This window comes from Chamaea fasciata, unplaced genomic scaffold (assembly GCF_029207755.1).
Source record: "Chamaea fasciata isolate MVZ Bird 193981 ecotype frontalis unplaced genomic scaffold, bChaFas1.0.hap1 SCAF_18, whole genome shotgun sequence".
Classification (NCBI taxonomy): domain Eukaryota; kingdom Metazoa; phylum Chordata; class Aves; order Passeriformes; family Sylviidae; genus Chamaea; species Chamaea fasciata.
The window spans coordinates 8,452,619-8,470,908 of NW_027094103.1; the positions used below are offsets into that span (position 1 = coordinate 8,452,619).

The 18,290-nt window shown below is 41.5% G+C and overlaps 1 protein-coding gene across 2 annotated transcripts; it reads left to right on the top strand.

Moving 5' to 3' along the window:
• Nucleotides 1–584: 584 nt before the first annotated feature.
• On the top strand, nt 585–17,208 carry SUSD2 (sushi domain containing 2). 2 transcript variants are annotated; one of them, XM_066199816.1, is made up of 16 exons: nt 587–1,008; nt 1,593–1,609; nt 2,876–3,080; nt 4,417–4,568; nt 5,057–5,224; nt 5,470–5,644; nt 7,095–7,296; nt 8,328–8,413; nt 8,631–8,899; nt 9,877–10,020; nt 10,389–10,544; nt 11,575–11,823; nt 12,243–12,515; nt 12,757–12,939; nt 16,536–16,626; nt 16,937–17,208. In XM_066199816.1, the coding sequence occupies exons 3-16, from the start codon at nt 3,016–3,018 to the stop codon at nt 16,950–16,952; spliced, it is 2,229 nt and encodes a 742-aa protein (XP_066055913.1). In that variant the 5' UTR covers nt 587–1,008; nt 1,593–1,609; nt 2,876–3,015; the 3' UTR covers nt 16,953–17,208. The 2 variants fall into 2 exon arrangements, with proteins under 2 accessions (XP_066055912.1, XP_066055913.1); XM_066199815.1 differs by having other exon boundaries at nt 585–1,609.
• Nucleotides 17,209–18,290: the final 1,082 nt, after the last annotated feature.

Below are 18,290 nucleotides of genomic sequence, written 5' to 3' on the forward strand. Positions count from 1 at the left end.
CAATGATTAAACCAATGCCTTAGGTCTGTTTTATTTGGGCCTTTGAGAACTGGGATTTGGGCTGGAAAGGTGTTGTTGGGAACCAAGGATGGAGTAAATCTGCTCTCTGTGCAGTGAAGGACTGAGGAGCAGGGAAAGGGAATATTTATAAATTATATTAATATTTCACCCAAACTGGGGGAAGCAGTGATGTCGATGTTGTCCTCCAGAACTGCTTCGGTTATGGGTCAGAGAGAGAGAAGGGAAACTACTTTTTATCTTCTTGCCATTTTTTCCAGGAAGAAGTGGGACATCATCTTGCCCCCTCCCCAAAGCACTCCAGGCACGTGGGAGTAGCTCAGTGCCGGCCCAGTTCTCTGCGACATAAGAACATTTGAGAGGTTTAAGTGTTACTAACAACTCTACTGTCTCTCGATTGCAAAGATTCAGTCCTACAGACCCTGACAGATGAGACAAAAAAGGAGTTTGTACATACGGGTTTATCCAAAGAACCAGTTTCAGCTTCCTTGCTTTCAGAGCCCAGCTCCAGGCTGCAGTTTCCTGCTCCTCTGCACGTGTGATGGTCTGCAGTTCCCGAGCAGGAATATCGCTGGCGCACGCTGCACGTGGGCTCATTTCGGGTTTGCAGTAGCGCTCTAAGTCACCAGGTGACACCCGCGAGTCGGGCAAGTCCCTGCTCACGTGCCCGTCGCTCAGATTCCACCCACAAAATTCAGGGCTGCTCCCGGACTAAGTCCGCCAGGACAGAGAGGACTTGGGGGCCTTTACCTGCCCTGGACAGCCTGGCACCTGCACCTGAAACACCGGGGCCGCGTGTTTTCCTTCCTATGGAAAAGAGCTGTCGTTCTGTTCCTGGATCCCATTGCCGGAATTTCAATTCCATCTCCAAAATTGCATATACTCAAAAGGATTGCTTCCACACAAGAGACGTGGTGCTGGGGAACAGGTAGAGGTGCTCTGAAATGGAGGGGAACCCACTGATTTAAGCCCTTAAAATGATGAAAAAGGGTGAGTTTCCTTCAATTTAACCCCTTAAAATGAGAGAAAAGGAGGGGTCTACCTTCTTTAAATCAACCCTCATGCTGTCACATACAGCGCAGTAAACATGCTCCTCAATATCTCATTATCTTCTGAACAAAACTGTACTGTCAGCATGTATTCTTTATCATTTTTCTAAGTGATAACAAGTTTTAGTTCCTCCAGCAAAATTAAAACATAGAACTTGTGCCAATAATCCCATGGCCTTGAACTTTGAAGCAGAAATACTTGTAAAACAATAAACATCTACCCCTCTTTCAGAAAAAACTTGACTATTAATGTGAAGGAGTTGCAGTGACTATCTCCCCTTCTATCTTTTCCTGGATTGGAAATGACCTCTGAAATGGAGCATTTCATTCAATTTGTTTTGCTTCAGTAATTTACAACAAACCTTTGGACAGCAAGAATCTTGTTTATTTCTGGACACCTGTTAACATTAAAGGCTTTTCCCAGACTAGCACGAAGACTACCACAATCAGCCATCCTGAATCATCTGGACAAAATATGAAATTCATTGGCTTAGATGTTTCTTTCTTCATTCTCTCCACCCTCAGTGCTCTTTGGAATGCAGGTGAGTGATTTTCAAACATTTTGCTGCTTTTAAGTGCAAACCTTTTTGGCTTCTCTCCTTCAGAATACTCACCTTGGTAAGAAATTGCTGAGACCATCTTTACAAGCTAAAGCAAAGGCACACAGGCCAGGTTTTACCTGCATGGTGTTGTTTTCAATCCCTTCCTCTATAGTTTCCAGCAGGTCAGTGGATCTCTTCTGTAAGTAAACAGACAATCTGGAGAATGCAGTGAATTTATTTAAAGACAGAGAAAAACTTTGTAGCTTCCCATATTGAACAAGCTTTTCTACTTCCCTTCTTTGCATTTTCCCGTGATTGTTCTTCACCACCCACCTTGATCCCTGCCTTTCTTTTTGCTTGTGTCCTCCCAAATAATCAATCCTCCTTTAGTTATTTTTCATAATTAGTTCCAATTTTGCAAGATCCATGTCCAAATTTAGAATTTCAGATACTTACCTAGATCATCTCAGCATTGCATGGTATCCTGATATAGCTCCCAAGCAGTGTTATCCTTGCCAGATTCCACTTCCCAAAAAGTCCTCAGTGCTCCCAGCTGTCTGTGAAGCTTGTCCATCTCACTTAACTCCCCCTTAACTGCTTGTGAAATCCGGCTATTCTTGACAGTGTTGCTGTAATGACTGTCTTCTTCTCACTGTTTTATTTGTTGAGTAGTTTTCCATGTGATGTCCAGTAATTACTCACAGTCTGTAAAGCCAAAAGGCTACTCACCTGTCTGTGTACCCAGGGCTCATAACACCTGCCTTGTTAAGTCCAGACTCAAATGTAATGCACAGAACAAAGACATTTCAGTAGCTCTTAATGAACTTGCATTGGAGCCCATTTCATTGCTGATATTAACTTTCCAAGAGCACTGCCTGTCGGTTCTTACTGATTCCCATGTAGGGTTAATGGTGGGGAACCCCCTGTTCTGATATGTTTAAGACTTATTCTCAAAAATAAATGTAATTAGTGACACTCACTGAGGGTCTGCTTTGGAGATTTATCTGTCTATTACATGTAAAAATACCCATGGAATTCATGAAATGGTGTAGTGGCTGGCAGGTAAATAAATGTATTTTGCCATTCAAAATGGAGCAACTTTAATATGCAGGTGATTACAACCTTCACCTAAGTATATTCCTAAACTAACATAACCAGCCTGTTTTATTTACTTACAGCAGTCCTTTGGATGATGTACTTGTGCTTCAGAGAACATCTAGAAGAGTTCAATAACATTCCTGACTCTTTTTTTCTTCTTTTAACAAGGTGCTCAAGATTCTTGTGCGCGCCGATGTGGGGAGGTGCTTGGTACCTGTTCTTGCCAGGTGACATGCCAGTCCTTGGGGATATGCTGTGCTGATTATAAAGAATTCTGTCTTCAAATTTCTCCATACTCAGGATCTCTTATGGGAGGCAAAGACTTTTTGATTACCAACACAACTCTTCATGCCTCTTCTGTGATAAAATGCAGGTGGGCTATGATTTTGTATTCCTCTGCCAAAGGGATGAAGAACTTGATAATCTCACTTTCCAACAACAGGCAATTACCACAAAACAAGACTCACTATACAGAAGTGAAAACTTTGTATAGTTGTTAGAGTCCTGAAATGTACAAAAGTTCTGCTCACCCTCAGCCTCAAGGATACTCATTGATGGTATTTCTACACTAGATTGTTTCTCTTAGGTTGAGTTATTGTGTGGTACAATCATGATTCTGCTCATTCTTCCCTTAACATATTAAAACAGTGACTTTTTGAAAAGAATTTCCTTTCAGGGCACTTGATTGTCAGTATTTCTTTAGCATTTCCCTTTATGGGAAAGAAGCATTTAGTTCTTAATCTGAATGAGAAAACAGCAAGACAGAAATGTAGGTAGGACACCTGATGTTTTTCCTGTAAGAGAAAGCTGTGGATCCTAAATGTGTCAGCCTGTATCACACTTAGCTGCACGTGGCACCTGCAATACCTACAGTACACTGAATTTTGATGACCCCAGTATTGGGCTATTATTTCCACAGAAGGTTTTGAGTGAGATTTTGGAGTCCTTCCCATCTGGATAGCAGTACCTGAAAAGGTTTTCAATTCTTTATTTGGAAAACCTTTGACCAAGGCATTCATTCTGTAGAACACAACTGTGTACTTTGAAGTATCTGCAGAATTACATAATTATAGCTGAGGCAAATTTCAGTGCAGACAAGCAAAGGTACTTCTGGCAGGCCCCAGCTCTCTCTGACACTTGGAGTAGATATGCAGTCCTCATATATCAGTCTTGAAGAGTCACAGGTGGGGTTGTACCTTAGGACATTGGGCAAGAGCCCTAACTGGAATCAAATAATTAAATAAAAAGCAATGAGTTCTGATTTAACCTTTGCAATGTAAATTCTAGAACAGCATGAAATTACTTTTGTCGCCTTCACAGGACTTACCAGAAAAAAAAAAAAAACAAACCAAAACAAACAAATCAGGTATTTTCAATAACTCTGCATCATGGTCATTTTTAGCCACCCTGCAATCCTACTAGTGCTATAACATTATCTTCCTCTTCCTGTTGCCCCTTGGTTGCTAATTTATCATGTCTCCCTCCCCCAGTAATTAAATAGTAAATTGAAGGTTTGTGGATTGCTGTATATTTGTGCAGTTCACAGCAGAATTCACATTGATGGAATGAGCAGATTTTTCCACTTTATATTCCCTGCTTCAAGCAAAACTTGAAATGATCCACACATGACACAAGGTTGCTTGTTGAAACACATTCAGAATTTTCCTTCTATCTATGGTGACACTGAAAAGTGTTTTCAACATCTACAGGTTCAAGCAGCAAATCATAACCAGTGGCTATGTTGACAAGGATGGAAGAGGCCACTGCATCTCCCCGTTGCTTTATGAGACTGGTTTCATCCCTTTTGAAGTTTCTGCAGATGATGGGTCAACATTTCCCTACTCAGGAACTTGGTTATCAGGTTACTTAAATCTACAGCATCCCTCTTCTTCTTCCATGCATGCAAGATTATACATCTTTTCCTTTGGATGAGTTTTATGCTTCCTTAACAGGCCTCAGAAAAGAAAGTCTTGCTGGCCTCATGTTAATTCATCTTCTGAGAGATGAATTTTCACAGCAATTGAGTAGCAGCAGCAGCAGCATTGAGTGATAAAAAGTCCTGCTTAAAAATAAGGTTGACCTAAACAGTTCCCACTTCATCCCTATTTCTATCCCTTTTTGTCCCCTCTTCAAATAGTTGCATTGTGGTGTTGCAATCTAAGGACTGAAAATATAAGTAATGGTTGCATTCTCTCAGCTTCAGCTTATTCTTTCCATGCCATGCATCCTGTGCTGTGTGAAACATACCCAGGGGAAATACTGCTAAATCTTAAATAATATAATAGCATTTTTTCAGGACTATGCAAAGCCAAAATGTCATTAGCCCTCTTTTTCTGCTCTGCAATGCAGTACATCACAGCAAAGTTTCAGATGGAGAAAAATGCACATTGGTAAATGAGACGAAATGGCAATACTATGGCACCCCCAACACTGGTGGAAACTTAACTCTTACCTGGGCACACCAGACATTTGCAGTAACCCACGTCAACATAGAAGTCTGGGGATACCAGGAAACAGGTAAGCAACCCATTTCTTGCCTGTGCACAAGCATTTATCACACACATAACTTATGTGCAGAGCTCTGCACAGCTTGTGATTGCTTTCACTGAGGCCTCAAGAAGACACCTGCAAGGATAAATAACCAATGACAATAATGTCAGCTTTTCCTCTTCATGTACGTATGGGTGGAGACATCTAATTTCAGTCTTGTGGCAATTGTTCTTTTCCAGCATCCAAAACCATTTTCTTCCTCTATCTGACAGGTGACAGTTATTCAGAGAACTGGATGGCTGAATGGAAATACCTGTATACTTTGGCAAGAGGAATCCCCAACACAGGGCAATATTCTTTCCTTCCTGTACCCACCGAAGGAAATTACAGTACATGGGACTTTGGAATGTTGAGAATTATACCCAGCAACTATTTGGATGGGCAGAGGCAAGTGCATCACAACATATAGTAGTAGTATTAGTAGTATTAGTAGTAGTAGTAGTAACAGTAGTAACAGTAGTAAAAGTAGTAATAGCAATAATAATAATAGCTTACCTTATAAGCTCTTAACTCCTTTGGCATTCAAAACTGAGACTCAAGCTCCATTTCATGTGAAAAAATGGGGAGAAAACTGGGAGGTCAAAAGTGAGAAAAACTCATGGGCCAACATAAAGACAGTTTACTAAGTAGAGAGGAGGATGGAGGAAGAATCACAAAGTCTGCCACGAGCAGACTGATGCACAGTCAGTCACCCAGTAAGGGCTGCTTTGGAAAAACACCCGTGCAATTTTATTGATGGAGGTGATGGTCCAGGGCATGGAATATCCCTTTGGTCAGTTTGGGTTGGCTGTCATGACTGTGTTCCCTCCTGCCCTCCCTGGGGGCCAGCATGAGAAACAGAGAAGACCTTGACACCGTGCCAGCCCTGCTCAGCAGCAGCTCAAACACTGGTGTGTTATCAGCACTGTTTTGCTCACAAATCTAAAACGTGGCTGCTATGAAGAGAATTACTCCAGCCAAACCCACGCTCTCACCAGACTAGGACCTGCTCATTCTTCTGTCTTGTCACAGCTGTGGAGGAGTCCCTAATTGTGGAACTCCAGTCACTGCAGCCACAGGCCTTCCTCTTCTATTTTGTATGTAGGCTTTTGCATTTCTTCAAATTTTATGCACATTTCCTTTTATTTAATTGCATATTTCCCCATGATTTTTTGTGAACTCCCTGTGTAAGTGCTCCCTGAGTATTCCTGTATAATTCTTCCACGTCTGCAGATTTGATGTAGATGGTGTAGACTCTGAGTATATAAATGCCACCTCTTCAGTGTTAGAACATATTGCTGATTTGTCAGAACCTTTTTTAAGATTTAGGAGTCACTGCCCAGAGATGGATAACCTTTTCTCCTTCTAGAGGGTTTTTTATTAAACTTTGTGTATGATGTTTTTTTCATGGGGGAAAAGCAGAGTGGCTTTGGAACATTTCAAGGATTCTGAATGGTTTCTGTAGCCATTAGTCCTGATATTACTGGGGTGAAGATGTTATGTTTTGTTAAAGAATCCAGATATTCTTCATTCTGGCCTAAATGAAAAGTGTCAAAAGGCATGAATAGAAAACCTGCCTCTAAAAGGATCCATGTAAGTCACAATCATGATTACTAAAATGTATTCTGATTACTGCATACTTGCTGCATGCCGTCCTGTCACCTCCTGAATTTGGGAAATTTTGATTTGCCATACCTTTCTGAAGGAAAAACAAAGAAGTGGGCTTTGCAATGAAATAAGTAGAAAATCAGAAGATGCTTTTTAATTGTAATTAGCAATTGAGCCACAGTGCTACTGTCAAAATGGTGCTTGTTCAGCTATCAGATCTATTTTTTGTTTCTTTATTTTTTTTTTCCAGCAACATTCCATCAGTCTGGAGCCCAGAGCATGCATTGGCTTGGCACCTTGAGAAAGACTTCAGAAATGACCCAAATGCATGGGCAACTGCAAAATGTATCGAATGGGACAGAAAGGAAGAGTTGCTTCCAAACTTCTTGGAAGAAATTATAGACTGCCCTTGCACCTTGGCACAGGCAAGAGCTGACACTGGCAGGTTCCATGTAAGTTATTCATTGATCCCTCTGGCTTATTCCAGGTCGAAGCTTAAGGAGTGCCAAACTCCACACACAGCCCTCTTCCCTCTCTAAAAGCCATTGCAAGGAAATTAAGTTATATTTAGATTTACCCAAGTGGCATATCAGACTGACAGAGGTAAATACAGCTTATCTAGGTAGTCCGAATAAAAGTGCCTATAGGATAGGAGATGGAAATTACATTCAAACATGGAATTAAAGCAGTAATTCCAATGGTAGACTGAAGACACTCTGTGGAGCTGGGAGCAGGGATGACTTCTTCAATATCCTACAAGATGACAGTCTGTTTGAAGGTGATATCCCATTCTGTAACAAACTATTTCTCCCTATTTCATCATACTTTGCTGCAAACCCTTCTGCCATGTACTTCAGAGCTCAAGCCCAGAGCTGTAATCCATTATTTCCTTTATCCTGCTTCCTTCCTTCTTCTCAGCTTCACTGTTGTCAAGGAACTGACAAAAGATAAGAAATCAATTGCCATTCAGTCTACACTTTCACTAACACTGCTGATCTGAGGACCAGATGAGAGTAACTTTCTCTCCTATTTATAATACCGAATGATGGCATGCCTTTATGCATTTAAAAAAAAATAGTTAAACCTTGTTACTATTCTGGTTAAGAAGCTCCAAACATGATATGTACAGTTAAAAGCTTGTGAAGATAAAAAATAGATCTGCTGCCTCTGTCTAAGAACATAGGATAAACATTTACTCTGTTGTGTCTGTGTTTGTTGTACACTTACAGCTGAATCCCCACAGGGCTGCATTTGTTCTTCTAGGTCTGTTGTAGCAGACTGCAAAATGTTCAGGTCAGATGTTGCTCCAGACACTTCAGTTTTAAATTCACCGTTTTTCCTATCAATCCATGCTATTCAAGACACAACCTCAACCAGTTCAACTTTACACATACGTCAGATACGAAGGGTGGGAACAGAATGTAAGAACAGAAAGGACAGTGAGGAAAGAACCCCATTAAGTGTGAACATTGATCTTTTTCAGACAGATTATGGCTGTGACATTGAAAAGGGGAGCGTGTGTACTTATCATCCTGGTGCTGTGCATTGTGTAAGAGCCATTCAAGCCAGGTAAAGAAAAAAATTTAAACTGTGTTTTTTTAACTAATCCTTTCACCTCAAAGACAGCAGCATCACAGAAGTCAGGGCTGAAGTCTAACTGGACATCAGATAAAGCTTGGCAACCGAAATATTTAGCTGTATCCCTAAAAAGGCAATAAGTAACCCCTAAATAGAAATGGACCCCACAGAGCTAAAGGATGATTTTCTTGCTGTTTTTCCCTATCAGTCCCCAGTATGGGGCTGGACAGCAGTGCTGCTATGACTCCACCGGAACCCAAATCCTCACACACGACTCCACCGGAGGCAGCACACCTGATCGAGGGCATGACTGGGGTTCACCACCTTTCTTGAAGCCTCCCCGGATACCTGGCTTTTCCCATTGGCTTTACGACGTTATCAGCTTCTATTACTGCTGCCTGTGGTCTGGGAATTGTGACTTCTATATGAAAAGGCGGCCCTCTAGTGACTGCAGAACGTACCGCCCGCCCCGAGCTGGTAAGGGCTTCAAATTTTCCTTATTTTTGATACAGTGTTGGCTTTTAGAATATTTGTATATGTGCATGTATCAGTTGACAATGGTGAGGATACAATGTCCTATGGAAAAATTCCGTGGAAGGTTTCTGTTGATATGGCACTTACAAAATCCGTATGTGTTTTTTAATTGTGCTGCAAGATTTTCTGCTGTTGAGCATCTCACTCAGCCCTAGAACCTAAACAGCCAAAGCAGAGTAGTCAATGTCCATGACTTTATATCGTCAGTGTGGACTTCTTCAGAAAAAAGTGTGGTTAGAGATGGTTAGTGACAACTAAGAAGTAGCTAGAAAAGCTATCATGATGAGAAATATTCACATCAAATAAGAATGTTTTACAATTTACAGTGTTTCTGGTTTTCTCCCACTTGCTTTTAACTCAGTCTTCAAATCTTGCCATACCTCTGTTGCAACCACATGTTTTGCCTTCTGTGCTGCTGAGATGCTGTGATGTCCAGCAGGAGCTGGCTTCCCATAAAGAAGTGCAAAGAGGCAGCAGTTTGCTTTTGGGAAAAAGGAGAAAACTGTAGAGGGCATTGCATTGCATTAGGTAGTTAGGGGTCATGAATGAGTGAGTGGTTTGGCTGCTTAAAGAAACCCCATCAAAAGTATTGGCTGAAGCAGAGTTTAATGTGAATTTGTGAAAATACAACTTTTCAACTTGATGGCAAGGTGCATTGTATTAGTTATTACACAGATCAAGGCATACAAAAGAAGATAAATTAGAAGCAGTTTGGAGTGATTTACATGGAAGTTAGAATAGGAATAAGGATGAAAGAATATGGATGCAAAGATAAGGTAATTGTCCTGTATTCATATCAAAATCTTCCCATATACTGTATGTGACACAGACTTCTAGCCTCTTTCCTTTCTCATGAACTTGAGGAGTAACAGGCTGTGATTTTTGCTTGTTCTAAATTCTGGTTTTGCTTTTTAAAATAGCATCTACTTTTGGGGATCCTCATTTCCTTACATTTGATGGTCTGAACTTCACCTTCAATGGCCTAGGAGAATACACATTGGTAGAGTCTGATCTCACATCTCTGAGAGTGCAGGGGAGGACACAGCAGGCACACTTTCCCAATGGTAAGTGGGTAAGAGAGGAAGAAGATCTTCTGAGCTTCTGAGCTTGCTTAATTTGCACTTCGCAGCAATCCTCCTGTCGTCTCTAGTCGTCTTTTTTGGCCATTTGTGAACGGACACCATCCTGAAAGTAATCAGAAAGCAGATAATATCTTCAGGAAAAGCTTCCCAATCAAAGTGTAATTGCTAGTTTTATTGGGTGTGAGTAAGGAAAGTGTAAGGTTTTCTACTGTGTTGAAGAGCTCCAAAAAAAGTCTTTTTTTTCATCCATAAGGAAACATAAGGCCAGTTCTAGAAATCAGTCAACAGGCCCAGCTGCCAGCTGATGCATTTTGATGGCATTGTTGTTTGCTTGTTTTTTTATTTGGAAGAAACTAGGGCTCAGGGGACAGGCTTGTCTGCAGTGGCTATGCAGGAGAACGACTCTGATGTGATTGAAGTGCGCTACTCTGAGGATTTGAGCCTGGAGGTCCTCTTGAACCAGAGAGTTCTCAGCTTCTCTGAACAAACTTGGATGGACTTGAAAGGTTAGTTACACATATCAGCCTTGTAAGCAATTCTATTCTAATGGAGCCCATGGACAGTTAATGTATCTCTTGGTGCATGCATTTTAACTCTCTTTTCAGCATTCTTTTGTGAAATGTTTTAACAGGTGGCTGCAGTGTTCATGCTTTTATGTCCCCTTTCGCTCGTTTGTAGAGCAATGGTTTTCCTTCTCATCCTGTGGACAGTGAATGGAATTAAAAACTCTGTCCTTTACATTCTGCTTTGAGCTTGCATCTAATGCAATGGAGCCTACCAAATAAAATGAAATATAGTGAAATATAGCTAAAATATAACTGAATTTCACATTTACCTATTGGGAGCTCTCTCAATAGGTCAGATATTATTCCTCTATTCTTCTGCCAAAGTGACTATTAAAAAGTGACTTTTTGTCCAATGGGGCTGTGATCATTAGATTAGTCTTTATCATAATTTGACAAATACTCATCATACATCACTTCAATTTTAACAGTAATCCTCCTATTCAGCAGAGGAAAATTTCTGTGCCTAACAATTAGTATTCCTCACATGGCTGAAGAGCAGGTGGAGGGCTACACTGACAAGGAGCTGCAGAAGCAGAGATGCAGGGAGAAAAAAAAATGGAAGGGACATTGAGGGGGCCTGGAGAAGAAGCCAGATTAGGGAAGTGTTGACAAGATAAGGGAGAAGGAGAGGAAAACTGTGACCACTGAGAGCAGTGCGTCCGACTCACTGCCACTCTCTGATGTAGATATCTCATATCTTTAAGCTTCTGGTCTGGGACACTGCCGGGAGGCATCTTATATCAACGGTGACCTTTCTTTGCTACCACTCTCTAATGGCCTTCTTATCACAATTGTAGTGTGAAGGAGTGACTTCCCTTTAAATGCTTCTCAGGGTGCAGCTCAGAGTGGAGGGGAGGAAAAGCTGTGTGAAAAAATGGTTAAAACTGATGACTTTAACTGATGCTAAAACACAACAATTTTTTCACTATGGATAATTACGTATTTTGTCCTCTTCCTCTCATTGTTATAGGTCTCTTTCTCTATTCTACACCTGATCAGAACATCACAGTGATGTTTTCTTCTGGGTCTGGAGTGGAAATAAGGGGAAGTGGAGGATTTCTGACCCTGACAGTTCTGCTCCCAGAGAAGTTTGTGAATCACACATGGGGTCTCTTTGGGGTAATGAATGGCAATCCAGAGGATGACTACACCTTCAAGAATAAAACCACCATGTCAGTTCATGCAAGTCCCCAGCAGGTGTTTGAGTTTGGAGCTAGCTGTAAGTAATTTCTCTGGTGTATTATTACATTTTCTTTATAAATTCAAAACAGCTCATGATTTAAGGACTAGGGAATGAAGTCTGTGCCAAGCAACCAGTACTGGGGGAAGAGAAGGGAGTAAGAGAAAGATGCCCTCCTCTACCCATGTGGGGAGTGAAACCATGATGGAGTGTTCAGCACTTTGTTCCATCAAGAGCCAGACCTCATATTTCACAGTTTACATTTTCAGAATACCATCTACTATGGTCAGCTGAACACAGCATCAGCAGACTACAGTGTTACAGAGGTACAGCAAAAGCCAGGGCCAGCTATCTTTTCCCAGAATATTAGCAATGTTTTCATCATGTGCCATGCTGACAATTTAGAAAATCATTTATTAAATTACAATTTCATAATTGTTCTTTCCCTGTCTCCCAAGGGGCTATTGAAAATGGAACTTCTCTCTTTACTTATGACACGGAGTTCTTACTGAACAGTTTCTTTTATGGGGAAAAGCACAATGCCTCCTTTCTGCCCGTGTTCTCCCCTCATGAAGACCCTGCTGATCCCCTGGTACAAGAGATGGTCTCAAGCTGTGGCTCTGACCCGTTCTGCAGATTCGATGTCCTGACAACAAGGAGCCTTCAAGTGGGAAGTTCCACAAGACTTTCCCATCAGAATCACAAGCTGCTGGTAGAACATCTAGAGCCAGGTGATATTATACATTATACAACATTCCACGAAACATCATTACAGAATAACAGGATATTCTGGGTTGGAAGGGACCCACTGGGATCATCTAGTCCAAACTTTAAGTTAATGGCCCATTGGGAGCATGACTACAGTTATTTCTACAGGGTAGAACTGCCACTAAAATGCTGTTTGAATCATTGTAAAGGAGATCTGCTGGTCCAAATCCTAAATACTCTAACCAGATATGTCTCTTTTATTAGTGATCTCTTGTGGCTGGCTGGAACATCCAACCAATGGAAGGAAGAATGATACTAACTACCTGCTGGGCTCAACCATCCGTTTCACCTGCAATGAGGGCTATGAACTCACGGGGTCACAGGAAAGAACTTGCCAGGTGTCAGGAGCCTGGTCAGGAGACACACCCCAGTGCAGCCCCGCAACAGGTCTGTCGCCTTTTAGATATCACATGTTGTCACTAAAAAACCATGATCAAGAACAAGGCAATCTCAGGATACCATGATGGCCCTTGACAAAAGCAACTTCTCTTACTTGGTGAAACATTGGACATGAGATGTCTGAATTTCTAGAAAGACTATTATTCAAATCTAAATAACAGGTGACTTCTGGTGTTTTTGTGCATTTGGTGGAGGTTTAAAAGGTTTTGTTTTATCAATGGGTACAGGTACCTGAAGGGTGGGTGAAAAGAGGGTGGAGCCAGGCTTTTTTCAATGGTGCCCAGAGACAACACCAGGGGCCACGGGCATGCTCTGAAACACAAAAGCTTCCCTCTGAACATCAGAAATCCCCTTTTCACTGTGATTAGGATTCACACAGCTTGCCCAGAGAAGTTACAGAGTCTCCCTCCCTGGACATATTCAAAAGTTGTCAAGTCCTGGCCAACTCTGGGTGGTCCTGCTTGAACAGGGGAGCTGGACAAAATGACTTCCAGAGGTCCCATCCCACCTCAACTGTTCTGCAATTCTGTGATTCAAGAGCAGACACAGCCCACACTTGTTAAACACTTCCACTCTCTTTTTCTAAAAGATTATGTTGTCTCAAAACATAATTCTATTATTCTAAAGCAGTAAAAGTATTGTGAATGATGAAATAGTATTTAGTATAAAAAACATTGATTTATTACCCCTCTTGTGTTACTACTAGTAGATTATCAATTAGCCCGGGATTGCTGGATTTAGTAGCAGTTTAGTAGCATAGGCTGTCTCTATGATTTACAGAAAATGGCCCAAAATTTTCTTTTTATTCATTCACCACATACACTCCAAATGTCCTCAAGATGGCAATATTTCAAAGCACCAGGGTGATGCAAGGCCAGAAGGCATGTTGAAGCACTTCTAATGCTGAGTTAATAGTTCCCAAAAGCACTCATCAAATAATTCTTACTAACAGATTCTCCATTCTGAGACCCTTCTAAAGAAATGTGGAAAATGCACTTCACATCAGCAACAAACTCTTGTCATGCTGGCACATTTCATCAGCCTCTGCTGGCCTGTACCAATTGCTTGTACATTTCCAATGCATTTCTGAACTTAGTAATATTTGTAAGATGAACTGCAGTGAGTTTGGGCAGCAGAAAAATTTGCAAAGGACAGATCTTGAAAAGGCAGTGGCAAAACATTCTGCCAAGCTGAAAGCTAAGTATATTTTTCCACTGCTGCCATCAACCACATACACACTGGATAAGAGCCAGTCCGTCTCAATAAGCAAAACAGATGCTGACATTTACACTAGCAAAAGGGGGACAGAAAGGCAGCCCTGTGAGATCAGAGGAAAGGAGCTGGAAGATATAAAGTGACCAAATGCATTCAGAATGATGGGGACATGGCACAGCTTTGTGGATGAGCAAACAAAACCCACCATTTTTTTTCCCAGTGCTTTCCTGAAAAATGACAAAGAAAAACAAGGTGTGGAAGAATTTTATTGATCTGATTGCAACAAAGATCTTCCTTATTATTCAATATTTGATGTTCTAGTTAATTTGCAATGTGAACCAAAATTGATGGGTTTTACTAGCATCCAGAAGCTGGAGTATGGCAATGCTGTCCACAGCAGCAGGATACTGACAGTGCCAACAACTGATCAACGCAATATAAAATACAAATTTCTCCGTTCTTTTTTTTCTTACTGCTAGGCCCTATTAATGGCATTTGTATCTAGCCTTGTTTCTCCTTCTTCCATAAGGTGTTCTGCTAGATGTCAATGTTTGTCTGTGAAGACTATATTATTGACAGGCGCAGGTCTCTACGGAGGAGAGAGGCAATACAGTTCAAACTTCCTTTCACTTATATCTGAACTTCTCACATTTTTATAGTATGGACAGCTAGTGCTTGTTTTCCACTAAATACATTTCTGCCTCTGGTCAAAGGCATAGATGAAATCCAGTACCAGTTTTCCTTGTCTTACTTCTCTATTTGGCTATTTTCTCTATTCTCCATCCCACAAGCCTTCTCTTCTCCAGTACAGAAAAGGTCCTTGTGTTGTCAAAATCTCTTGTTGCTGAGGTCAGTTTTGTTTATTGTTTTTCTCTTTCCACAGCAGCATGCTGCTGTTTCACCAACAGCCATTTTATCAAGTCCTGTGACAAAGATGTTCTTGACACCAGAAAAATTAATGTACAGCCCTTCCCAATTTCTGGGTGCCTGAATGGGTGACCACTGACCTAGCCACTGTGATCAGCAGTCACATTTTTACTTTGAGAATGAACTATTAGTCACACACTTTCTCAAATGATTTCTTTCATGCTGGTCAAGAGCACAGGGCCCAGCCCTGTGTTATTCTAAGCTTACAGGTGTACTTCTTTACAGTGCTGTGTTTGTTATACTTGCTGCAGTTTTGTGGCACATCAGATTCAAGCTCTGTCTTGCAAATCACAAAGGTTTTTAGTTGCTATGTGCTTCCATTTTCAAAAGAGAATAGTGGAAATAAAGGCATGGGGACTAGGGAAATTGGATAGGAAAAGAGGTGGAAACAAGCAAATGTAATGCCAGTTATTTTACAAAATCCATTTCGGTATTTTGAAACTTCAAATACAAATTATGTTGTTGGGCCTGCATATTGTTGTTTTTGAGTTTTGCTGCCGAGGACTAAAGTTTCCATGGAAATCCTCTGCTAATAATTATTTTGCTATGCTTCTAATTACAATCCCACTGCAAGTCTTGCCAGTACCACAGCTCTCTACACAGAATATCACAAAGAGGAAGAACAAAGAAGCCGTCCAGCAAAAGCAAAATGAGGATTCTAAAAATCAGATGTAATATTCAGCAAAAAATCATAAGATAGTGGCAAAATATGTATATAAAGTCTTTTGGAGACAATAATTTGGTGATATAAACTAGTTTTGTTTGTCTTTTGGATTATTTTCTCTTTTTTTCTCCCCCCTCTTCTATTTACTTTTAGATTTCCTTTTCCAGGCTCAGGCTCTGTGTAAATACTGTTCATTTTGAAAAGCTGTCGGAAATCTCATTAGTCTTCTGTGCTTTTTCTAAACACAGAGATTTCACAACAGAGACAAATCACTACTGGACAAACTACTTTAGCCAGTGGTGGGTTCTCATCACTTGGCAGAGGCTGAGTGCCTCCCTGTGAAGGATGTCTAAGCCAAATATTAAATTGTGAGCCTTGTTCAGAAGTTACTGGATGACGGACCACAACTATTTCAGTCGTTGGGATTGACAGTTCTATATCAATATTGCACATTCACAGTGTTGACTACATATTCACCTTTGTGTTACAAAGCTTTTGCAGCCATCTGCCCTAAAGGTCAAACGTAGGAATTTTTTGAGTTCCTAATCTTTACCAGTTTCAGAGACTCTGAAAGGGTAAAGGGTTGGAAGGGACCTCTGGACATCACTTAGTCCAATCCCCCTGCCAAGGGAGGCAGTTCCACTAATAAAGAGAACAGAAAAATTAACACTAAATCTTTCAATTTCAAAAATTGTCATGCAACTGCATTCAAACAGATATGAAGAAATTTATATCAAAGTCTTCATGGTTTTTTTTGTGATTGGTCTCTGTTTTTCAGCCATCAAACAAGTAATTATTATTGGCAGTGTATTTGGAGTAGTCGGTCTTGCAGTCCTGGCACGTCTGTGTTATTTATGCAGAGAGCAGAGGTAAGCCTTGACTGAACTGAAAACACAAATGAATCCCTTAAAGAAATAGCAACTGTTGTGACTTTTTAAATAATAATTTAATAATGACCATGGGCAACAAACTGCCAGTGTGCTACAGGTAAAAACAAAAAGTGCAACTGGTGTATACACACTATCAACACTGTGTTCAACTGATTGGAGGAGAAAGAGGGCAGCATAGTGAATGAAAATGGTTTTGCCTAGGAATATTGGCGGATTGAAATGGGGATATGGTTGATTTTCTGAACTGTCTTAGCAACTGTTACAAATTTTTAAGCCTTCTCTATTCCAGTGTCCACAAGGAATAGAATGCCAGATAAAATGGAATTGAGCGAATGGAAACAAAATGGGGTTACAGCCCTTGGAAGGAAGACTGTATGTGTGAGGAAGAACTCAATACTTCTGAACTTATCACCAAAAAGAAGCACAGCACTAAGCTAACAGAACACTGGTATTGTTATTCAGTATTTCATCGGCTCTAAAATGCTGCATTCACTAGAAATACAGCTCAAAGAAACAATGTGGCACATTATGCTGTGATATTAAAATTTATATGTAAAACCATGCTACTATATGGAGACCATTTTTTGCTTTCTTTGTGTGTCACAAAGGCCTAAAGAAATGTAAGCATATCCCCCCCCCCCCAAACAACCTTACAGCTTTATATGGTGGGAGGTTTCTGTATGCTGAAAGTGAGATGCATCCACACTGTGCGTTGATACAATAGTTAAGGCCTACAACTGTATTTTGATTCTTCCCCTTTCAGAATAGCAAATTGTTCTCTCCCTGTATGCGTTGCTGTTAGATTACACAGCAGTGGTGTAAAGGGGGCACAAGGATGTTTGTCCTATTTCTGTTCTTGACAAAGCAACTTTTAAATGTTTGTTTTGTTAGTGTGTCTGTGTGTGTGTGGGGGGGTTCTTCTGGTTGCTTCTTAACAAAGTTGTTCTACCATTACTAAAATGTCTCACAGGCCAGGTGAAGACTTTGTAGAAGTTTAAACAATAGCTTGACATTACCACCTTGACACTTTGTCCTTTGGTGTCTTCAGGTAGGTTAAAAAAACCCCAAGAAAACAAACAAAACCCCCACCCTACCTATCTTCCTGCACGTGCATTTTCAGAAAGCAACGCTGCTCCTTCTCTTTCGGTGGCGGGGCTGTTGGCTGCTGTGTTTGTGTTTGTCGCTCTGGGTGTGTGTTGAGGTGCAGGCGTGGGTGTCCCCTCACGTCCCCGTGTCCGTGCCCGCCGGCGAACGTCCCGGGTCCCTGGGCGTGGTGGGCGCTCGTGTGGCCGTCTGTATGGCTGTCTGTGTGGCTGTCTGTCTGTGTGGTTGTCTGTGTGGCTGTCTGTGTGGTTTTCTCTGTGTCTGTCTGTGTTCCTGTCCCTGTGCCTCTCCCGGCCACCCGGGGCCGGGACAGCGGCCCCCGCCCGGCCTCAGGACGCGGACTAGGGGAGGACACGGGGGCTTCAGCAGCCGCGCTGCTTTCTGCCAGCGCTCCCTCGGCACGGCTCCGCCGCCCTGTCACTTCTGTCGGGCGGGTGATGCTTTTTGTTTTCACTTTTAGTAGGACGCCCCAAATCGCAGCGTGCGGCGCCGGCACCTCGCCGCCCGCGGAGCCGCTCACGCAGAAAGTTTGCGGCGTC